Source organism: Cnephaeus nilssonii, assembly GCF_951640355.1.
Source record: "Cnephaeus nilssonii genome assembly, chromosome: 6".
Lineage (NCBI taxonomy): Eukaryota > Metazoa > Chordata > Mammalia > Chiroptera > Vespertilionidae > Cnephaeus > Cnephaeus nilssonii.
In genome coordinates this window covers 15505051-15529823 of record NC_137077.1, presented here as the reverse complement: position 1 = coordinate 15529823, position 24773 = coordinate 15505051, and the positions used below count along the sequence as shown (strand labels likewise).

General features: G+C 37.2%; 1 protein-coding gene across 3 annotated transcripts in view; it reads right to left on the bottom strand.

Moving 5' to 3' along the window:
• Positions 1–518: 518 nt before the first annotated feature.
• The window catches only part of BLTP3B (bridge-like lipid transfer protein family member 3B), a 69055-nt gene continuing 44800 nt past the window's right edge, over positions 519–24773 (bottom strand). For 2 of the 3 annotated variants that reach the window (XM_079775859.1, XM_079775858.1), the window contains 10 exons: positions 24252–24393; positions 19350–19543; positions 16618–18113; positions 14913–15082; positions 13686–13828; positions 12921–13071; positions 7736–7989; positions 7291–7399; positions 4483–4676; positions 519–2844 (listed from right to left, as the gene is read on the bottom strand). In XM_079775859.1, the coding sequence (XP_079631985.1) occupies positions 2725–2844; positions 4483–4676; positions 7291–7399; positions 7736–7989; positions 12921–13071; positions 13686–13828; positions 14913–15082; positions 16618–18113; positions 19350–19543; positions 24252–24393 (2973 nt within the window). In that variant the 3' untranslated portion in view covers positions 519–2724. Of the gene's footprint in view, positions 2845–4482; positions 4677–7290; positions 7400–7735; positions 7990–12920; positions 13072–13685; positions 13829–14912; positions 15083–16617; positions 18114–19349; positions 19544–24251; positions 24394–24773 lie in introns of those variants that run through there. The other variant, XM_079775860.1, reaches the window with a different exon arrangement.

The window sequence follows — 24773 nt, the reverse complement described above, 5'->3', positions numbered from 1 at the left end:
CAATCCCCAAACAGGAGGCAACCATCTATGTTTCTCTCTCACATCGAGGTCTCTCTCTCTTCCCCCCTCTCTAAAATCAATAAGCATGTTCTCCAGTGAGGGTTAAGAATAATGATGATGATGCTTCATCACAATTAGTGTCCACAAAGCGGTCTTTTGAAATTCTAGGATAAAATATGAGAAAAGGGAAAAAAATACAAGACACCAAGAAAATGTTTTTTGACATACACAAAATTAAAATGCAAAACATGATTATCATTTCCTTCCCCTGATCAGTAAAGTCTCTGACAGAGATTTAGAAAAAAATTGTTTTCAAGATATGGCAACTTTATTTCTAATATGTGGTTTACTTCTATACTTTCACACCACCAAAAAGATTGGGATTCACTTAGTCAATCAAAAATCTTCCCACTATCTTATACATTGTTTGCATAACACATCTCTCTTTATCTCTCTTCCCCTCTCTCTCTCACACACACACATAATTAAAAGTATTATATTTATCTTTAAAAGAAAAACAGATAAAAAACAGTGATTTTTCCCCACCCCTGGCAAAATACGTGAATTAATGACCAAAGTAAAATAAAAGCATATAACTGGGATTTAAATCAAAAGAGCAGGTTATTAATTGTGATTTCAGTAAAGTCACTTGTCCTTTCTGAGCCTTAGGGTTTTTATTTAACTTCTAAAATGTGAATAATACCTACTTCCCAGGTTTTCTTGTGGGAATTACATGAGATAGTGAATTTTAAGTCTCTATAAAAATAGTACTCACTATAAATTTTTTAAAAATCCAACATAGCAAGTAGAATGCTCAGATCCACATTAATTATCATATCTACTGTTTGTATGATTTTCTTAAGATGGCCAATGAAAAGGAATAAGACAAACATTTGGCTTCCATAACACTAAACAATTATAATATACCACAAATTTAAAATTTCTATAGAACAAATCGGTCAATCCTGAGAAACACTGTCAGCTCTGAATAAGTTAATGTCCCGTCAAATCGTTTTTCTATATGAAAGACTGCATACCTTGAATATATGCCTATAAATCAAAAGTACTCTACGAAGGATATTAGCTATATATTTTAAATACTGAATTAGACCTTTGTTCTTAATCTAAGACTATTACATAGTTTCAGATTAACACAGTTTAACATAATTTTTAAATACTTTGAGGTAAAATATTCACAATTTAAATCTGTTCTTTGCTGTATCCTCAGCTCCCAAAACAAAGGCTGTATTTTAAAGTCATGTCAATGAAAATGGATGTTACAGAAGAAAAGACCAGTACTGTTTTAAATAAAGTCCAAGTCACTCCAACACTTAAGTAAATGAAACCTGTATTCTCCTCCAAGTACTCAGACATAGGGATGGCTGTACGTCATGCCAACAAGCAAAGCACCATAAAGTGTCATAACGTGGTTTAAAATTTTCAAGTACCTTACAGAAAAAGTAATCCAGCTGTTTCATGTTCTCTCTTGGATATATTTATGTTAAAGATTGCAAATTTTAAAATAGACTATCTATTTAAGTCTGTCTGTTTAATTATATCACAAATATACTTTAAGTCTTCAAAAGCCTCTCCTGCTTAAACACTAGGAACTTTTATTTCATAATGCATGAAAGAGATTCTCTCTCATGTTGGCTTCAACCTCAACAATTCCTAGAAAATAGAATTCAAAAATTTACCAATCATTTTTATTATAGAAGACAGTATATATATATCACAAAGAACTTTAATCAAAACTAGCTATATAAACTGGGTATGTGCAAACAACCACCTAATCTGATACTATAAGAATGGTATGAAAATTTTTTGTATGTATAAATTAAATACTCTGAAAACTTTACTCTTAAATAGAGGAAAGATAAAGGTAAAGAAATAATATAAATTGTATTAATTAAAATTCGTAGTTACAAATGCTGCCAAATTTAGCAGGATAGTTACTCTTACTTCTAACAAATGTTTCAAAGAATGTACAAGTAATGCTTTTTAAATCAGTTGGCCATATACTCTAAAGTTTTGCTTTTTTACAGTTTGTGCTTTTTATTTTTACACTTGTACCATTTTTTGTGGCAAATTATAGCCTCAATTTATACATTTTACCCATCATTTAAAATGATTTCTTTTTCACATTTCCAAGTTACTTTATAAGTTCAATAGGGTGATTTGCCAGAATTTTCAAACCCAGAATTATATAATTTATTGTCTGATTGGACTTTTTACAGTAATTAAATACTCATAGATTTAAGTACATTATTTTAAAACATTTAAAATGTAAGCCTTTTATTTTACATTAGCCCTAAAAGCATTTGAATCTTTGTAAATCATAGTAATCATTAACAGAGTGATAAATTCAATCATCTGTGGAACACAACAGGTTTTCATTTTTCTTTTTTAAAAAATGCCTATAGTGTGATATCAAAATTAGGAAATGACATCTTCATTAGGCATGTAATTACTTTACAGTATGTGCTGACTTCCCTGTATCATACCAGTTTAAAAGAGGGTTAACAAACACAAAACAACTAAAAGATTGTAATGCCCGTACCTAATACTTCCTAAACTGGCTTTGGACTAGTCATTACTTCATCACATACCATTTAATTTTATTGTCTTTTCATGAAAAGGAAATTCTCCCACTCGGTAACATCACATTATAAATATAACCTCCTGACTCCAGGGCTATAATTTGGGTTTTGACTGCCACTCCTGCTATTCAACTGTCATCTTCTTTATATGATGAAGGAGAGCATCTTTCTCCAGGTGAGCCTCTGCAAGAGCCATTTTAGCTTTAGCCAATTCCTGCTTAAGAGATTCATTCTCTTCCATGAGCTGAAATGATAAATTTGAAAAATCAGAGAATTTAATCATTTTCAGAAAACAGAGACAATTTATATATGAGCTAAAGGTGTGACACTTGGAACAGAAAAATACCCAATGCTGGCAAGGGTACACTTATGCTGAAAACTGCTTTGAGAAGCTATTTGGAAACACATATCAAGCCCTTAAAAATGTTCATAAGTACTGACCCGGCAATTCAAAACACTAAGTAAAGCCTACTTTCAAAATCCAGCAGTGAATAGTCTAACTTTAATTTCCCTGGACCTCTCTGTGGCTTTAGACACTGCGGACCTCTCCTCTCCTCTCCTTCCTACGCGTGTCTCTTCTCTGCCTTTTCTGCCACAGCTCTTTCATGTTTATCCCTCTCCACATATGAACTTTTTATCCTTTCCTCCACTATGTAGGAACCCTTAAATTTTAATGTTCTGTTAGCTTCCATAATTGGTCATCTTCCTTTATCACTGAGTCACTCTCTTATGTGATCTCATGTACTCCTGTGGCCTGATCCAGCATCAACCACTCTCAAGCTTTAGACCCACATTCTGAATATCTTATTAGACATTTTTATCTAGATGGCTAATAGGTCTCCCCTCCTCATTAAGACTCAGTTCAAGTCTTTTATCTTCTTAGGACAGTTTCTTAACCTCTAATTATGAAGATTTGATAAAACTAAGTACTTTGTCCCCAGAAAAATGCATTTACTAATATGTAAAAATATTTGCATTTAATTTCAAAAAGTTCTCAGATTTCTTTTGCTACAGTTTAAGAATTCCTGCCTTATAAACCAAGCTGGGTACTTGACTGTCTGTCCTCAATTGCTAGTATAGCATTACACAGTATGTGGTAACCAAAATTTGCACACCCGTCTTTCCCACTAGTCTTTGAGTTTTTCAATAGAGAAGAGTGGTATACTGTTTAATTCTATATCCTAGCTCAGAGCTGACATCCAACAAATCCTGTTGAACAGATGAAATAGCTCATTCTGTGGTTCTATCATAGAAAATTAAACTTCTGCTGGACATTTTATTTATAGTGGCAAAAAATAAGCAACTCAAATGTTAACAAATGTTACAAGGAAGGTTTAGAAATGACAGTACATCCGCATCCATATTACTCTGTCATTAAAATAAATATGAAGCATAAGTAGCAATATCCAAAAATAATTGTTAAACAATGTTAAGTAAAAAAAATACAATATATACACTAGAATAACCACCGTTTAGGAAAATTATGGAAAAGAGCCTAGGAAGAAAATAAAGTGTACTAAAAGCACTGTAGGAGGTTAGAATATATTAAAGTTGTTTTAAATATTTTTATGAAATATTATAATACTTTTGCAATTTAAAAATAAGACATCAAAATGAAAACGTCGTCCAGGAAGCGTTCCTGGATTCCAGAAACCAGCACTCTTCCACATTTACTCCTCTATCTCCCCATTAGACTACAACCCCTCTGAAGGCTGAGCCTGTCCCTATCTTGCTCAACACTATAACCCTCACTACGTGGGGGTTCATGACAGGTACTCAGTAAACATTACTTAGATAAGTAAGTAACTTCTTAATTATTTAGTATCTAACATTTATTTTAATTACTGAAACTGAATGAAAATGAATTAGTTTTCCCCATTACCTGTTCCCGAGTGAAGTTAAAGGAGCGCTCAGGAGAGTGAACTGACTGAGAAGGCCAAGGTGCCTCTGGACTTGTCTGAGTGGCTTGAGTGACACTGTGCTGTTTCTTCAGATCATACTTTCCACTGGAAAGCTGCACTGATTCACTTTTGACATTTTCTTTCAAATCATTCCCAGTGTTAAGCATCTCAGAATCTGAACAAGTAAAATGCTCAGATAAAACATTTTCAAATACTTGATAAATCTTAATTTTTATTGTGAAAAATGAATTTTAAAATGAATACATATCTATTAGTATGAAGACATTATGAAATAGGAAAAAACAATAAAGTGAATACAACCAAAAGCTCATTCATTGTAAAGATGAACAAAATTGACAAAACTTTAGTTAAACTGACCAAAAAAAGAGAAAAGAAATTAGAATTAGAAATAAAACATGGGACATTACTATCAGCCTTAATGAAATAAAAATGATTATAAAGGAATACTATGAACAACTGTATTTCAATAAAGATAACTTAGATGAAACAGAAAAATTCCTAGGAAGACAAACTACCAAAATAGACTATAGAAGAACTAGACAATGTGAATAGACATATAACAGTTAAAGAGATTGGATCAGTGATAAAAAAAAAACAAAAAGAAAAGAAAAAAAAAAAACTACCCATAAAGAAAAGCTTTCAGCCGAAACCGGTTTGGCTCAGTGGATAGAGCGTCGGTCTGCGGACTGAAAGGTCCCAGGTTCGATTCCGGTCAAGGGCATGTTCCTTGGTTGCGGGCACATCCCCGGTAGGGGGTGTGCAGGAGGCAGCTGGTCGATGTTTCTCTCTCATCGATGTTTCTAGCTCTCTATCCCTCTCCCTTCCTCTCTGTGAAAAATCAATAAAATATATTTTTTTAAAAAGAAAAGCTTTCAATTGTGAAATCTACATTTAAAGAAGAATGAATACCAAATCTTTACAAACTCTCCTAAAAAATAGAAGAGGAAAAACATTTCTCAGTTCATGCTATGAAGCCAGTATTACTGATTCCAAAACCAGACAAAACTAAAATCAAAATGCTCATAAATATAAACACAAAAATCCTCCACAAAATATTAGCAAATCCACATACATAAAAGCCAAACGACCAGAACGACGGAACAATAGGTTGCTATGACTCGCACTGCGGCAGCCAACCAGCCCAATCAGGGCCCCAATCGGGCCCACCCCCCAGCAGGCCTGGGCCCCTTTCAGCCTCCCCCACGCCCGCAGCCCCTCATCTGGCCGGCCCCACGGGCCAACTGCCTGCGCCCTCCCCTCCCCCGCACCGGCCCAGCCCAATCAGCACCCATCAGGGCAGCAGGCCGGACCCCACTTGTGCATGAATTCGTGCACCAGGCCTCTAGTATAAAAATAATTGTACACCATGACCAAGTGGGATTTATCTCAGAAATGCAAGTTTGACTTACTATCAAAAAGCATAATACATCACATTAATAGAATAAAACAAGTCACATGATTATCTCAATAAATGCAGAAAAAACATCTGATAAAATCCAACACTTTCTCATGATAAAAACACTCAGAACTAGGAATAGAAAGGAATTTCTCAATCTGATAATGGCTAGCTACAAAAAACCCACAGCCAATATCCCTCTACTTAATGGTATAAGACTAAATGTTATTCTCCTAAGATCAGAAATAAGACAACAATATAACAATGTCCTAGAGCAGTGGTCGGCAAACCACGGCTCGCAAGCCACATGCGGCTCTTTGGCCCCTTGAGTGTGGCTCTACCACAAAATACACGGCCTGGGCGAGTCTATTTTGAAAAAGTGGCGTTAGAAGAAGTTTAGGTTTAAAAAATTTGGCTCTCAAAAGAAATTTCAATTGTTGTACTGTTGCTATTTGGCTCTGTTGACTAATGAGTTTGCCGACCACTGTCCTAGAGGTTTTAGGTAAGACAATTAGGCAAGAAAAAGAAATAAAAGGCTCTCCCTTCCCCCACCTAAAATCAATAAAATATAAATAAAGAATTTCTGACCCACTAGTGGTACTTATTGTTCTTTTGCAGTATTGTTATAACTTTATTCTTCTTTTAACATATTTTATGTCATTTGATGAGATTTTTGTAGGCGATGAATGCATGCATATATCAGTCCCTCATATTTCACTCTGAAGTAGCTACTAACAATTGAGGAATAGAACACTTAAGTCTATGGACTCAAGCTCTTTCTACTACTCCACACTACCTTGTAAGATATAATTCTTTCATTAGAGACCTTAAAAATATTGCTAGAATGGATATACTAGTAGACATTAAAGCAGAACTAAACACATGGCAATATACCATAAGTATAAAGGGAAGCTACAGATAACCTTGGAAGAAAATGAACAGTTCTATTGAGGAATAACAAGCAAATAAGATTATAGAGGTGGGAAAGTGGAAGACAAATTCCTATACAGGGAGTATAACAGGTTGGTTGAGCAAATATATAAAAATAGTGGGAAGCAAAGCTAGGAAAGAGATCAACTAAGAGATCCAAGTAAGATCAAGAGACATGTAAGACCATGAAACCTCTCCTGCTTTCATTCAAAACACATTTGTAGGATAGGTACTAAATCAACTGTAGTTGAGTTATTTCCGAGGTAGAGATCCATACATAGGTAATATTTTATTACAATGTACTGAAAGTGTCCTTCAATCATCCACTCCTACATATGTGCACACATATAATGGTAGTATGAGTGAAAAGAAACAATCAGCATGTAAATAACGTAATTCCAAATTTTAGTAGGTATTCACTTAAATTGTTTTTCATATATACCTCTGATATGAAAAGAGCCATCGTCATTTCTCTCTACCACAAGATGATCAATGTGAATGGCTACAGGAGCTGGTTCAAGGGATACTGTACTACTACGAGGACTGTCATCCTATAGGAAAGAAATATAGTATCAGCATGTTGTTATTTAAGTAAATGATAAAATCAAGATAATCATTTTCTTAACACATATTACTTCAGTCAATATTTTTAATGAGTTAGAAATGTATCTTTTAGATAATACAGAGGAAACTGCCCATTCTATTTTTATATTTTCTAATTTCGATGAAGAATCTCTACATCATTCACCAAAAACACCAACACATTCATTTCAGTGCTGATAAAGTATATATTACAGAGAAGGCATATTCTCAGGCATGAATCCGGAGTTCAGTTAGGCAAAGTTAACATGTATAATATGAAAATGTGAAAATATTTACTGACATACTTTTAAATTTATTTTTGTGTTAGAAACTTGTATCTTCATTGGCATCACTGTTGCAACAGTATCATCTTCCAAAAAATGTTGAATATTTGTAAGAGAAGATGTAAGAAACTCAGTGCTAAAGTTTTCTATATGGCATTGCAGAAATCCATTTTTTTCTGCAAGCAAAGAGTGTATGACAGCACCAGGCCCACTTTCAAATCTCAGAGTAATCTCAGGAGAGGATTTGGAATGAATAACAGCTTTATGCTCAGAACCTACGGAAAAAGAACATGTAAAAATTGTAACTTGCAGTACTACTCAAAAATGTCACTCTTGTATGTCATTAGAGGTTACAATCATTTTGTACGATGGAAAAGCAATAAGGTTTTAATATTCACCCTTAATTTAAGTGATAGTTACAGTACTTACACAACACTAGTGCCCCAGTGCACAGATTCTTGCACATTGATAGGAAATTAATTAGAAGAAAGGTTCATGCGGTAATTACGTTACTGCAAAAAGTTATATGTCAAAGTAGCACATATAATATAGTATTATAAAATTAAAACACGCGTATGATTGGCACCAGTGTGAGCTTTATATGTATTGATGCCAGTCGGTTGATGAATAAATCGTGAAGTGGTTCACATTGAATGTCAACAAAAACAACCAAATTCATAATCAACAATGACAGATCAAACACACACATGCAACTGGCGCCAGCGAGAGCTTTATATGTATCACGCATGCGCGAGTCAATGTTTATTTATTGATTGATTGATTGATTTTAGAAGAAAATGTCTTTATGTCTCTGGAATAGGAAAGTGTTTCTTTTTTTTATTATTATTTTTTTTCTATATTGATTAAGGTATTACATATGTGTCCTTATCTCCCTATTAACTCCCTACCCCTCCTCAACGTTTATTTTTAAATTGCCAGTGTGTGTCATATGTACCAGTCGGTGGGTAGGTCGGACAGTCATATATATATAGATACCATATATAACCATCATTTTCTATTTTATAGATAATTTTCTACTGCAATAATGTTCATTTGTCTCTATTTTCTACTTTTTGGTAACATGAAACAACATACCATGATATAAATCTGACATCATATAGATACATATAATACTTTCAACAGTAAAGATTTAATAAAAAGAAAAGAAAAAGAAATCTGATATCATGCATACCTCAGATACTTAAGAGTGTATCTGGATTTGTACCTATCTACAAATTTGTAATATAATGGACGATGGTCATGAAGAAACAGTCATGGCATTTAAAGTGACTACTAAGACATTTCTCAAGAAGTAACGAAATGGCTTTGCACCTTCCTCATTAAAACTGGGTATTAAATATTTACATTTATTTATGCCTTGGCCTTGTTAAAAAAATTTTTAGGTAGCTTACAGAGATATAAATATGTGAGTTCAAAAACAAATTTTAAAACTTCAATAAAGCACCCAAAGAATATCCAATTTAAAAAAAGAAAAGTTTCTAGTGGAACCATTGAAGTGAACTGGCCCTTCTGCTAACTATTTTGTTTATTTTACTTTACCCAGCTCTAAAAAGAACAGGAGGAAACATGCACATGCCATAATCAGATAAAAAGTAAGCAATAGAAAAATAAGGACAGAAGGGAAAAAATAGGTAGGAAGCTTAATAACTCAAAATGCATTAAATTTCTGTATCAAAGACAGACCAAAAACGAGCTTTCTAGCAACAAAAAGAAAAATACGATCCATTTCACAATTCATAAAACCCATGCGTTAAAAACAAACTAATTGTCTGGAACGGCCAAGAGGTATCAATTGTTGAGGAACCAAAGTCATCTGTCCCAGAGGTCCACATAAGAAACCCCACTAATTAAATTCACGATGAAAAATGTTTATTTTCCCTCAGCATGAGTGTGAACATGCACTTAGATATGTTAGTATTTCCTATGTCAAGAAAAATAAATAAGAGTTAACACGTTAAGCGCCAACCCTGTTTTGTCTTCCTTTCCGTTTAGCCCGTGATATCAGATTTCACCAATATGCTGGCGCTCGGAGACTGACGAAGTAAAAACGGAAAGTATAGTGTCAGTTACCGGTGACTGACATGGTGCTTAACGTGTTAATTAACTTGTCTGTCCTATATAATAAAAGCCTAATAAGCAAATTGACCAAACGGTGGAACGACCGGTTGCTATGAGCGCACTGACCACCAGGGGGCAGACGCTCAACGCAGGAGCTTCCCCCAGCCCACAGGCCCCAGGCCAGTCAAGGCGGGTGCCAGCCAAGGCGGGTGCCAGCGGGGCCCCCCAATTAACCCGCCACAGGGAAATCAAGTGGCAGAGCCAGCTGGCAAGCGGGCCTGGTGCCACCCCCCTATTTCCCCACCGGGGGGCGGGACCAGAAAGCTGGCCAAGGCGGGTGCCAGTGGGCGCCACCCCCCCCACTCCGCCGGTCATCCTGCCCTAAACGAATCCAAAATCCACACATTATAGAAAAACAAAAACAAGCAAACAAAAGCAACCAAATACAATCTTTGTTCATATGTTAATAATGTTTGAAATGTTAAAGCAAATTTTTTAAATCTTTTTCCATTTATTCCCTTTCCCCATCCTTTTCCTCTCCTTTCTCTCTCCTTGATTTGTTTGTTTGGATTTGTGTGTGTGTGTGTGTGTGTGTGTGTGTGTGTGTGTGTGTTTATCCTTCTAGCAACCAGCTGAGTAAGACGGTTGAGAAAAATTAAGGTATTAGATAGCACTGACTATATAACCCATACAAAAAAGGCATTTCAAATGAACTTCTTCAGTTAAGAACAACATGAACAAAAGTAATAAGGTATGGTATTAAGTGAACTATAAAAAAGTTAAGAAAATAATTGTGCAACTGGAAATAATCTATGACTGTACAATTAGAAAAGTGGTTGGGTTGTATATAGAACACGGTTTGGTTCTGAAATTTTATGTTCAATCTTTTTTTATTTTTGTCCACTATAAAACCTTTTCAATGATATACTTAGTTTCCTTCTTTTTGCATGTTATTGGAATCTTACACTTGCTAATATAAAATTCTTGACATTTTTTAGCAGATACATTGTAAACTGCAAGGCCTACACACGGAAAAAAGCCAGGAGCCAATTTTTCCCATAATGGTTTATAGGAAAACTAGATGCCCGATGCATCAAATTAATGCATGGGTAGGGTCCCTAGGCCTGGCCGGCAATCAGGGCTGATCTGTGGGATGACGGGGGGGGGGGGGGGGGGGGGGGGTCCTGCTGGCACCTGCCTTGGCTGGCCTGGGGCCTGCAAGCTGGGGGAAGCTCCTGTGTTGAGCGTCTGCCCCCTGGTGGTCAGTGCACATCACAGCAACCAGTCATTCCGCCATTTGGTAGATTTGCATATTAGGCTTCTATTATATAGGATGGCAAATTTATCTGCAATTCCCATGATGTGAAGTGACAGCATACTTATTTGATATCATGTAAGACTATATGTACTTGAACATGTTACCTATCTGATACAGCATTCTGTGTATATATAGCAAAGAAAAACATTACAGGGCTGTGATTTTTTAAAACATTTTAAAACTTCAATATTATCATTTTAAATTCTTAATATAACTAATCGATTAAATCATTTCTTCAAATGACTAAAAACCAAAAATACCTTTATTTAAACTTTGAAGAGGGGATTTGAAAATGTGGCTTCCTCTTCATACCCTGCATGTTTTTTTGTTTATATCCCTCTATGTCCAAGGGAGAGTGTTGATCTTAGAATAAAGAACCACAAGAACAGGATACATGATTTTTCCAAACACCAAGTATTTGGAAATGTTTCCTTATAACTATGGAATATAGAAATTGACATTTATTCTAGTACTAGAGGCCTGATGCACGACAATTCGTGCAAGAGTAGGCCTTCCTTTCCCTGGCTACTGGCACCGGCTTTCCTCTGGCACCCGGGACCCAGGCTTCCCTCCTCCAGCCGCTGGCAGGCAACTGGGACGTGGGCTTCCCTCCTACGGCCAGCCGCAGGCAAACAAGACCCAGATTTCCCTCCCTCTGGCCAGCCGCAGGCAACCGGCACCTGCGCTTCCCTCCCTCTGGCTGGCCACATGCACCCGAGACCCAGGCTTCCCTCCCTCTGGCTGGCTGCAGGCACCTGGGACTCCAGGCAGCTTCACCCGGGCTGGCCACAGGCACCTGGGACCCCGGGTGGCTTCACCCAGGCCCTGGCTTTGACAGGAAGGACATCCGGAATAATGTCTGGAAGACATCTGGTCTATCAGGTCTAATTAGCATACTACCCCTTTATTAGTATAAATGGCCCTAAGTTTGACCTTTTAGGATTACTATATCACTCTTTTGATATGGAAAGAACTCAGTTTTCTCAGACCCTTATCTCAAAGAATGGGAAGACTGAAAAAGTAAGACAGAACTTATCAACAGAAGAAACAAACAAAAAAACCATTGGAGAATACATCAACAGATATTTCTAAACTTAATCAACATGAAAATAAGGTGATGTAAAACAAGTAGCTAATGTAAATGTAATTTTTCTTGGATTCATTTACATGGTAACTAGTGACCTGGTGCATGGATTTGTGCACATTGAAAAAAAAATTAGAAGGTGGCCAGCGGGGCGGTACTTGAGACAAGACCGGCTGGACACGCCCTGGAGCCAACCCCTCGCAGTCCCTCCCCAACGGGCTGCATCTGGGGTGATGCTGTGGCTCGAAGGGCATCTGCAGAGTTAGCGGGGGCCCTCTGGCAGGCGGGGTCCCTCGGCCTGGCTTGCGGGGATCGGGCCGAAACCAGCTCTCCGACATCCCCCAAGGGGTCCCAGAGTGCAAGAGGGCACTCTGCAAAGTTGCTGTCATACAGGGTGTGGAATGCAAATGCAAGTGTGCAGTAAACCAGATTCAGGGCCGACAGTGCCCCAGAAACAACATAACCCACGGCTGAAGATGGAATCACATGGCCCCACGAGGAATTGGGCTCCCTCCTCTCTGGTTTTGGGGTGCATCACCTGAGAACTGCTGCTCCCAACTCACTGCAGCTCAGCAGCTTCTGCATTGAGTGTCTGCCCCCTAGTCGTCAGTGTGCATCATAGTGACCAGTCAGATGGGCAGAGGGACACTTAGCATATTAGCCTCTTATATATATAGATGAATCACAGGTATAAAAAAATGTCTTAAGTCATATTAAAATCTCACCTACTGAACGACTGGAAAGGTAATGCCGAAGACTGATATTGCCTAATTGATCCGGTGTCACTTGGTCCACTTGAAGACAGATTTCTGTATCTTCCCCTCGGATGTGAATTTCCCCATTAACACCAGTAATTTTAAACATCACGACTGACATCTAACAATGATTACATACATAATATTAGTATACCAAGTAATTAAAACAAAATTTTAAAAAATAACTCAGGAAACTACAATCTCTAAAAATACAACTCAGGCCTAATAAACCAAATATATACTTGTGATCAAAAGAATGTAGTTACTACATTATTGCCATAAATTTCATCCCCCTTTCTTCTTACTCAGTCAACAGAAGAATTTTTGAACACAAAGACTAATTACATGACATTTCCATGTAAATTATTTTCATTAAAAACTGAAGATATTTTCTAAATCATCTACAGAATATTTCACTGGGTAAAGAAGGCTTAAATAAACCAGTAATATATTTCTTTTGTAGAAAAGTATATTTAAATTGAAACTAAAATAAAGGTTGAAAAATAAAAGATGAAAAAGATGGAACCTCCCCTCCTCAATAGAAAAACAAACAAAACTTTTAAGTGAAATTCAGAGAAAAACAATTCAGTAAGATGAATTTTCAAGAACAGAAAATGAGTTTTCAAGAGAGAACAAAGTGAATCACCCACAATCTAATCGTTTTATATATTAATGTCTTAACATGTGAACACATTAAGTTGGCATTTCTCTTCATAGAATCTCTGAAATGAATACCAGGTCATTATGGTTTTCTTGAGCACCCTCTGAATTCGTACTGATGGCATCTGGAGAGGTTTCACCATAATTCTGTAGGTTTGCAGTGGCATTTGCACTATTTGCTGGGTTCTGATCATTTGTACTTGAATTCTTTTTAATAACTAAAATAATACAAAATAAAATAATAAAATTAGTTTTACCAATGATCCAAAAATGTTACATTTATCTAACCAAAATGGGCTATCCCTTTAACTTTTTCCTAAGCATAGCCTTGTTTAAAAGACAATAAACAAAGAAAAATTAAATTGTGATTAGTTAGCAAATAATAAGAAATAACTTCCTACAATAAAATGTTAGAGATACTTAAGCCCTAAACTTAGTCTGAAATCTACCACAGCTGACTTCAGGCGGTGTTCTCCGTGCAGGCACGGTGCTTCTGTAACTAGCGGGTTCGTGGTCAGTCAGCATGGCTTGCTTTACTCTGTCCTACATTGGATAATTCCAGTCTGACCACTTAATTTTTCTTTTCAATACCCTACAGTAGCTTCTAATGATCTTCTGCATGAAGTTAATTCCACTACCATCAATGTAATAATTCTCCACTCTTATCTACCTGCCATACTTTCTCAATGTGCTGTATTATTTCCATATTTCTCAAATTCTCTGAGGTAAAAGACAAATTTTTTAAGTATCTGTCACAGATCAATTACTAGAAAAATTAGTAAATTACTAGAAAGATTAGAAAAGCCAAAGACATACAAAATATGGTCTCAATGTTTTTATTATTATATTTGCTACCATATAATAAGCTTCCATGAGAGAATCCTGCTATGGGACTAAGTAGATACAGTCTGGACTCCAGTCCTAGGACCACATACTTAAGAATCCATCATGCTAATTAAGGTTACCTAATCAACATTTCACATATAGAAGTCTCTGTTAGAGAGCCAGTAGCCTTAATGCTATCTGATTTATGATCTACTAGAGGCCCGGTGCACGAATCTCTGCACGGGTGCAGGCCGATCGGGCAGACCAGCCGGGCGGTGAGACCGCAGGCAGTTGGCCGGCTGGCCCCACCCCCTGGTCAAACTCCCAGTCAAGGGGACAATTTGCTTAGCCTTTCATTATATAGGATATAAAATAATTGCTAGCTGTCAGCAACACAAAAAAAGAGAAATATCCTGTTAAAAGAAGCACATATAAGATACATATATATAATATAAACGCTTTGTTGTATTGCTTTACCTTTTTCCAGAAAACTATCACTTCCATCACTTTCTAACAACTGTTCTTCCAATATCATACTGTCAAGTGAAATGGTATCCAATGAGGTTTGTGAGGAGCTTCTTTTTATGTTCTTATAAGATGTACAGTGTGGAGCCTGGTTTGGTGGGCAGTGTTCCTTAGGCTTCCCACTGTTAACAAACAAAATTATTAGAAGATCATCACATATAAGGTAAAAAAAAAAAAGTCTTTCTAAAAAATACCTCTTAACAAAATAAAAATATGAATATAGTATCCACAAATGTATAAATTATCCTATCTAATAAAGGAGTAATATGCAAATTAATCATCACTCCGTTACACCCACAAGCCAATCAAGAGCAAGTATGCAAATTAACCCAACCAAGATGGCTGTAGCCACGGAGCGAGCAGGAGGCTTGGGTTTCCCTGGCAATGGAGGAAGCCAAGCTTTCTGCACACCCTGGCGGGCCCAGGCCTCCACTCAAGGCTACAAAGTTTCAATTATAGAAGATAAATAAATCCCAACAAAAATGCGGCAGCCACGTAGCTGGAGAGAGCAGGAGGCTTGGGTTGCCCCCAGCGATGGAGGAAGCCAAGCTCCCACAGCCCTGGCCTGCCTTGGCCTCTGCTACAAAGTTTCAATTAGAGAAGACAAATAAATTCCAACAAAAATGGCTACAGCCATGGAGCAAGCAGGAAGCTTGGCTCCGCTCAAGGCTACAAAGTTTCAATTATAGAAGATAAATAAATCCCAGATCTCAGGGCCTTCGCTTGGGTGACTGGGGGGGCGTGGCCAGCCTGCAAACCACCACAGGCCCCTCTCCCAGGCCGCCCCACGCCCCAAGGGAACCCCCACCCTGATCCGGGACACCCTTCAGGGCAAACCAGCTGGCCCCCACTCGTGCACCAGGCCACTATCCTATCTAATAAGAGTAATATGCAAATTGACTATCACTCCAACACACAAGATGGCTGCCCCCATGTGGACACAAGATAGCCACCACAAGATGGCCAGCAGGGGAGGGCAGTTGGGAGGGACCAGGCCTGCAAGAAAGCGCAGTTGTGGGCGATCAGGCAAGCAGGAGAGGGCAGTTGGGAGGGACCAGGCCTGCAAGGGAGGGCAGTTGGGGGCAATCAAGCCTGCAGGGGAGGGCAATTAGGGGTGACCAGGCCGGCAGAGGAGGGAAGTTGGGGTTGACCGGGCCTGCAGGGAAGGGCAGTTGGGGGGGACCAGGCCTGCAGGGGAGGACAGTTAGGGGTGACCAGGCTTGCAGGGGAGGGCAGTTAGGGGTGACCAGGCTGGCAGTGGAGTGGTTAGGGGGTGATCAGGCTGGCAGGCAGAAGCGGTTAGGGGCAATCAGGAAGGCAGGCAGGTGAGCAGTTGGGAGCCAGCAGTCCTGGATTGTGAGAGGGATGTCCGACTGCCCGTTTAGGCCTGATCCCGGCAGTCGGACATCCCTTGAGGGGTCCCAGATTGGAGAGGGTACAGGCTGGGCTGAGGGACACAACCCCCATGCACGAATTTCATGCACCGGGCCTCTGGTATTTTATAAATATAACCTCAAAGTATTTTCATGTTTTGAAAAACCTGCTCTTCCATGTGTTAACTCTAACAATGCCATATTTTGCCATGCGATTTTAGGTCCAAAATCAAAATATGCTCACACACAAACTCCCCCACCCCCTCCCAACAGCACACTGTTACCTTAAAGATGACTGTGATTTAGGTGTTCTCACTGTGGGTGCTTCTTCTTTACTGAATTCCAGGTTCTCAGTGAGCGAAACTGTTTCTGGCAACAAATCTTCAGCTTTAAAGATTGACTTTATGGTTTCATTTCTTTTACTACTTAAACTACTTGAAAGCACATTTTGATTACCATCATTATGAAATGACAGCATGCCTGAATGTTCTCTGTAGTTTAAGACACTATTTGAATCTGTATAAGATAAATTCCTTTTGTCCCTTGTTTCTAATCCAATTTCCTCTGAGCCACTTTTGCAAAGAATTCCACTACTTTCATCTTCACTTATTTTCTCTAAATTTTTATCTGATAAATAATCCAGAAAAGAAATACCTTTTTGCAGATTTGTATCACTAGCTGATTTAAAAAGCAAAGGATCCTTCAAAGGGACATGGCTAAGGTCAACACTCATAGATCTGTTCTCTGACATATGATTAACAGTTACACTTCTAATTTGATTGATACCATTACTAACTTGTTTCCTTTTTGAAGATAAGAATTCTCTGTTTTCTGTAGGCAAATAATCAGGAACTATTGGGTTCACACCTCCAGAAACAGGAGACTTAAGAGTATTTGCTTGATCCACTGGATGTAGTAAAAGAGCCACTTCTGCACTTTTAAGTAAAATTCCAATGCAAATGGATGTCTGACTAGCAGGACTGCCAGTCACCGCTTCTACATCGTTCCTTAAGTTCTCTGAAAGCAGAATAAGTGACTCATGGAGGAAAAGCAAGAACAGATACTGGTAGTGATTGATCTGCATACTGACGTGTTTATGAACATGAACCAGGATGTGAATATCTGCATCTGATGAAGAAGAAAATCTTAAAAATGTATCGGAAGATTTCTGCCTACCATTTGTTAAGGGCTCAGACTCTGTACTGTAATACTCCTTCAAGAGCTTTTTCCGCTTCCATCGGCCAGTCAGATCACTAGATTCACTTTGTGATGTATTTAGAGATATTTGATTACAAGTCTGCAGCTCTTTTTGAGACAGTGCATACCTTGTTGGCTGACAAATCCAGAAGGAAAGAGGGAAAGAGTCTACAAAACTTATTGGTCGTCCTTTTCCACTTTTCATCCCTTCATAATCTATCCAAAATTGAGAAAAGTACACAGCCCAAACATCTGTGGCAGCAGAAGTTTTAAGAGTGTGTTTATTCAACTTGGGAGTAATATTTCCTTTATAAACTTCATGCATTTTGGTATCCTGTTCATGAGCATGTCTCTGGAAGATTGGATGTAGAAGATTAAAATTGTCACCTGACTTGGGGAAGCTAGTATATGTTTTACTGAAAAAGTCACAATCTTTAAAGTCTTGAAACAAGGCTTCCAGGTCAGAATGTCGACAGTTTGGACAGTGCCTTGTATTTGTGGCAATCATTTCAGAACTCTGAATAGAAATTGCATGTGGTTGATCTTGATGACATTCAGATTTCATTTCAGAAGGAATAACAACCTAGAAAAGAAAAAATATTTTTTAAAAATAAAAATATAATACTAGTTTCCTATCCAGACATAAAATACTCTCCCCCCAAAATCTTTCCATTAAACTGAGTAAAAAGGATTCAAGTAATTTACCACTAAGAAACGCTTGAAAAACAAACATAAGTAATGAATAATGTGCATAACATACAAATATATTTGCATATAACATATCACAAAGTTAAAAAATTTTAAATTAAATCAGTACTATTAAATGCTAACTATGCCCTGAGTACATATAAGAAAGTGCCAAGTTTAAAAAAAGAAATTTTTAAAGATATTTTAGGTTCAAGGAATTTGGAGGATGAATAGATGAGTAAATGGAATGACTCAATTGAGGTCAATCACTTTTCTGGGAGAAAACTATTAAGAATATAAACTTCAGTGTATAGGTCCAACTATTTACTAAAATAATTTTCCAGAGATGATTAATCCCAGTGCTTAAAATACATCAAAGAGTTCAAAGTGGTTGTTTTTAAAACTTTCCATACTCAGAAAATGTAAAGATCATTATATAATTGTATCTTAAATTATAATTATGTCACAAAACGTGTTTCTTTATATTTAATATTTTAAGATCTCTGAAACATTTCAGCACTGTAATTGTTAAGTATTATTAACCTCATTTTACAGAGAAGAATTAAAGGTACATAAATTTAGTCTTCCATCAACACTGAAATTTTCATCCATGCCCAAGTCTTATTCTATTTACTACACTAAACTGTTATTATTTTTTTAATTTCCTTCCTTTAAAGTTTAAATATCCATGGAACTCAGACTACCAGTTACCTGGCTATAATATAAAGCAACTTTCTATTACCTTTGGGTATTAATAATAGAGTAAGTGTGAATAAATAATACTTAGATATAATTTTAAAGCTTCACTGTATTATTTACTCTCCTTAAAACAAAATTTTATCAGCTTTTATAAGAAACACGAAAAAAAATGACTGACTTAAACTTCTACTGATTACCTTCAAGTGGATAAGCAATGAAAAATAAATAAAAGGAAGATAAAGCAGAAAAAAGTCTCTTAAAAGCTTCTATAATTGAAAATCAAAATTAAAACTGAAATTTCAAAATCAAAATTAAGATCGCAATGAAGCTGATTTAAATTGAGCACCCCTCTTAAATCCTGAAAATTAAAATGGTGTTAACTTTTCTTCTGTAACAATTTTTTTTTTCTCATAGCCACTTGTTTATATGGTACCTTCAGCATTAAGCCATCAACTCGAATATCAACATGCTCATCAGATTTTGTATTGTCATTCAACTTGTATATAGCCATAAATTGACTAAGGCTCTGTTTTAAATCCAATAGAAATTGATTTAACCACAGAATACTTCTTTCATCCACAGTAAACTGTAGTGCATTCAGCTGGCTATAAAGGTTGGGAGATGGAACTGTGGAGAAAAAAATTTTAAAAAGATTTTTAATAAACAGATAGTTCTTAACCTTCCCTGAGAACAGAAAAGACATTTTTAACAAGTTTTATTCTTTTTCAATTTAGGTAAAAAGATTTTCAGATGTTCTTTCAAAAATTAAAGTGACATGTGTGGATTGATAGCAAACACATTTAGATAGAAAAAAACAATTGTTTGTTTCACTAACTAAAAAATATATAATTTAATCTAAAACTAGCTATATAAATGGGAAATACTGTTTACATCTATTTTCCTAATGTGATAGTCACCAATTAGCAAACTTCAAAAAACCTTACCTTTTCAATGAATTATGACATCAAAGTTGTGATCTTTAATCCCTTATTTCTATAAGAATTTTTACTACCTGAATCTGAATATGAATCCTCCACAATGAAAGAACCAAGTCTTAATGATTAATGTCTTATGAAAGTGGTAAATCAGGCAAATCTTCTTGACAGAAGGGACCACGTGCAGTTTTACTCTCCCCTTAATCCTAAACCTACAATAGTGCTTGGTGCAAAGTGAAAACTCAATTATCCCTTAAATGATCAAATGAATACTCTTTTTCATAGCTTCCCAAAATAGAAAAATGCCTAGTAGGGGTTGATAAATGTTTTAGTGCCAATATATGTTCAAGTAATATTTATAATTAGAGTGTACATCACTTCCTGAAATCCACATATATTTGTATCATAAAAGCCAATATTATTTTCAGATCATTTTGATGAAGATACCTTATTCTAAATATTCAGACCTATTTACTTTTACCAAAGCAAAGTAGTATATGTATATCTAGAAATTTTAAACTATATTAATTTAAGGAAAATAAGCTCAAGTGGTGGGATACTAGTAAAGATAGCATTATAACAATGTCCTGAATAGGATTTGCCTGCTTGCCTTCCCTTCCTTCTTCCCTTCCCTCCTTCCCTCTCTCCTTCTCTCTCTCTCTCTCTCTCTCTCTCATTTACTTTCTTTTAGCAAAGATTCACTGAATGGTAACTAATTTTGTGAATTGTGTTAAGCACAAAGAATTCTTTTTTAAAAATAGGGCATGGTCCCTTTCTTAAAAAGTTCATAGACTATTACATGAGACAGACATGAAAATAGCAAAATTATAATTCAAGTCCAACAGAGACATTCAATTGGGATGTAGAGGTGCTTGTCATTAGAAATAGCAAGGAAGTGGGATGCTGAAAAAGGGAAGAAAGGAGAAGGCATCTCAAGTATATATTAAGTGATGATGGCAGCCACAGAAAAGAATAGACAGCAAATATGGTCCTCAAGGCTAGAGCACAAAAGGAAAGAACCCTGACTGAGATCAGAGGAAGAAATCTGGTGCTCTAAGCAGCAGAAAGATCTATATGCAATTTCTAATGGGGATCTACTTCGGAAATAGATTACTATGTAGCTACTAAAGTATTTAAAATGAACTTGGAGAAACCTGGGATATACTCATATAATTAAGAGAAAAGAACAGGATGTAAATCAAATATGTAAAAGAAACATGCATTAAAAACAGAATAACACTCTACTTATTGTTATGGTTTGAACTATGTCCCCTTCAAAATTAATATGCTTAAGTTTTAATCTCCAGTACCTCGGAATGTAAATGTACATGTAGATAAGGCTTTTAAAGAGACAATCTTACCTTATAATAGCCAAATATGCAAATTGACCGCACCTGCGCTATGCCCAAGCCACGCCCACCAACCAAGCCACGCCCACCAGGAAACCATTGCAGGGACATTGGGGTGTGGTGGAGCCCAAGGCCGGGAAAGCCTCGGGGAGGAGGCTTTCCCGGCCTTGGGCACCAGAGGGGAGCCTGCACCGATCTCAGGAAACCACTGGGGTTCGGCTCCTGCGATCAGTAGCAGGGACGCTGGGTACGGCGAGCCCAAGGCCAGGAAAGCCTGGGGCGGAGGCTTTCCCGGACTTGGGCACCAGCGGGCAGCCTGCATGGATCGCAGGAAACCACTGGGGGTCGGCTCCTGCGATCCTTAGCAGGGATGTTGGGTGCCGCCGAGCCCAAGGCCACTGCCCGGGGCCAAGCCCCCACCCTGAAAAAGGCAGAAGGCGGTGGCCACAGCCAAGGCCTGGGTCCCCGGTGCCGGCAGAAAACTGGTGCAGGCAGCCAGGTGAATGAAGGTCTATTGCACGAATCTTCGTGCAAACGGGCTACTAGTCCTATATAATAAAAGGCTAATATGCAAATAAATAGACCGAACAGCAAAACAACCAAACAACCAGTCACTATGACATGTGCTGACCACCAGGGGGCACGCGCGGAACATGGCAGGGCATCGGCTGTGGTAGCGGGATGGTGGAGCAGGTGGGCGGGGGAGAGAAGGGGGGGTGCCAGACCAAGGCAGGGCGCCGGTCACTGTCATTGGGGCTAGCCTCTGGTGGTTACTGAAAATTCTTTGCTCCTGCACAGCACATCGTAGTCCCACCTGGCGCTTGCACCTGCTGTGGGCTCCGGAGCCTCCGCTCTGTTGTTTAAACCACTCAGTGTGTGCTTCTTTGTTATGGCAGTGCTAGCACACTAATACACTTAGGTATTAGAAGAAGTTGCTCTAAATTGTAGGCTCATGGGCTATTTTTTTTTATTTTTGGCAGTTTAACAGAGAAATGAAACAAGGAATGAAAGTGGATCCCTATACATGGGGATTCAGTATACTACCCACTTTACATTTGTGTGTGTTTGAAAATATTCCATAATAAAAACAGTTAAAACATAACCTAGCAATTCCACTCCTAGGTATCTAGGTGTCTAGAATTTAAATTGCTGGGGGAAATTTTTATATTTGTATCAGAAAAATATGTATAGATTATAGAATGAGATTTTAATTCCTTTGGCACATGTTAATAAAACTGACAGAAATAAGCCTAGATTAGAAGTTAGAAATCCTGGAAACTGGCCTTCACTCTGAAGAAAAATTACTAGTTGAATGATGCATTACTTAAGGTAAACAATTTTGGGAGGTGTGGGAGAGGGCTGGAAACAATAGGATTACCCAATAATAGGCAAATGGCTGTGAATGCCCTGGGGAAACAGTGGGGAGAAATGAATTTCGATTTAAAAGACCCATACTTGAGTTTCAGCTGTGCCATTCTACTCTTTATAAGGTGCTGAGCAAATATCTTAATCTATCTTAATTTTCTCATCATTTTAGTCAGGAAGGTAGAAGAAACAAACAAATGAGAAACACACAATAGACTGTTGAAAAACATAAAACAGTGAGGATTAGATCCCAAAATCTGGCACAAACAAAAATTAAAGTGATAAAATAGTTCTATGTTTCTCCAAAGTAATTTCCAGGCTACCCCCTTTTGTTTTTAAATATTTTTAAATTGATTTTTAGAGAGAGAAATATTGATGTAAAAGCAAAACATTGATCAGCTGCCTCCTGCACACGCCCAGCCAGGGATCTAGCCCGCAACCAGGGCATGTGCCCTGACTGGGAATTGAACCGGCCACGTTTCATGATACGGGATGACACCCAACTGAGCCACACTGCCCAGGGCAGGCTAACTTCCTTTCATGAACAACAAAGGCATGAGATCAGAAATCCCCTTTGAAACTAAGAACCTATATTAAGTCAATATTAAACAAATGGGTAAAGTAGGTCAAACTACTTTGGGAATCCCACTCTTAAAGAGAGGACGTAAAAAAAATTTTTCCCGGTAACATAACCGATTTCATTTAAACACTTCTATTCAACTATGATTTTTAACTGCAATAATGAAAAAGGTACCACATAAACAAGGCAAATTTTAGTTTGAAGGACTCCTAGATCAATGGAGACAAACAAAACAGAATTTTAACATTCAAAGAATACAAATGTATAATAATTTTAACTTTAAGCAGCGAAAGTAGGTTACAAATAAAAATTCATGTAATATATGTTTAATTAAACACAAATAAAAATTCATGTAATATATGTTTAACTAAACACAAATGACATTAAAACCAGGCCAAAAAATTCTCTGTAGCTAAAAGGATAACTTCATTATTTATTTTTTTCAATGAAATACAGTTTTATAGTCATGTAGCAGAAATATAAATGGAGACTTACTAAAGGGTAAAAAATTATTTTATTCTATAAATAGCCTGTCATTAAACAAACAGTCACCAAGTATAAAAATAAGTAAAAATTCAGGGATAAAATGAAGCACGAATACCACGTAATTCCTGACATCAAGTATCCTACAAGCTAGTGAGGGAAAAGAACATATGAACAAATAATCCTATATAATAAAAGGGTAATATGCAAATCGAACAGCAGAACGACTGGTCGCTATGATGCACACTGACCACCGGGGGAAGAGGCTCAATGCAGGAGCTGCCCCCTGTTGGTCAGTGCGCTCACAGGGGGAGCACTGCTCAGCCATGGTGGCAGTGCTAAGGATGTCTGACTGCCATCAGTCGGACATCACCTGAGAGCTCCTGGACTGCGGACTGCAAGAGGGTGCAGGCCGGGCTGAGAAATCCCATGCACCGGGCAGGCCTCTAGTAATATATAAAAATGCTATACTAGAATCGTATACTACACACAATGATAACAAGAGTAAAGAACAATGGACCTTTGTTTCTTTTTTCACATTTAGAAAACTAAAAAACTTAGCAAGAAAAAAAACAACTTCCTAAGTAATGAACAAATGATAACAAAATAGGAAACCCTCTTACTTGGAAAATCCTTTCCATCTGGATAGTAATATTCTGTGAATTCAATATAGACAGCTGACATTTCTTGTGGAAGATACAGGGATTTTTTATTGCATGAAATCATACTTTTGGGGGAAGAACGACATTGTTCTGCTGTAGAGACCTAAAAAAATAATTAAATTTCCTAAAGTAACACTGAGTATCAAAGCCCTTTCCAAAGAACTTATGCAGTATAAACATCACTTCAAATTCTTAAAACTGCTTCCAATAATTTATGAATAGTTAATTTCCAATAAAAATTTTATTATATAATTAACTTCACATTAAGTTATTTTTAAATCAACTATTCAGAAAACTATAATCTCTTTGGAATATTATCAATTACAAAATCAACTTATATAACATTCCTTGCAAACTTATTATTTTGAGCCTTAAAATAACAGAATATTTCTATAAGATAATACAAATAAATCAATGGCAGGGTCTGGACATAGTTCTAAGTCCACAAGGTTAAAAAGCTTCTCTAACATATACTTTATAATA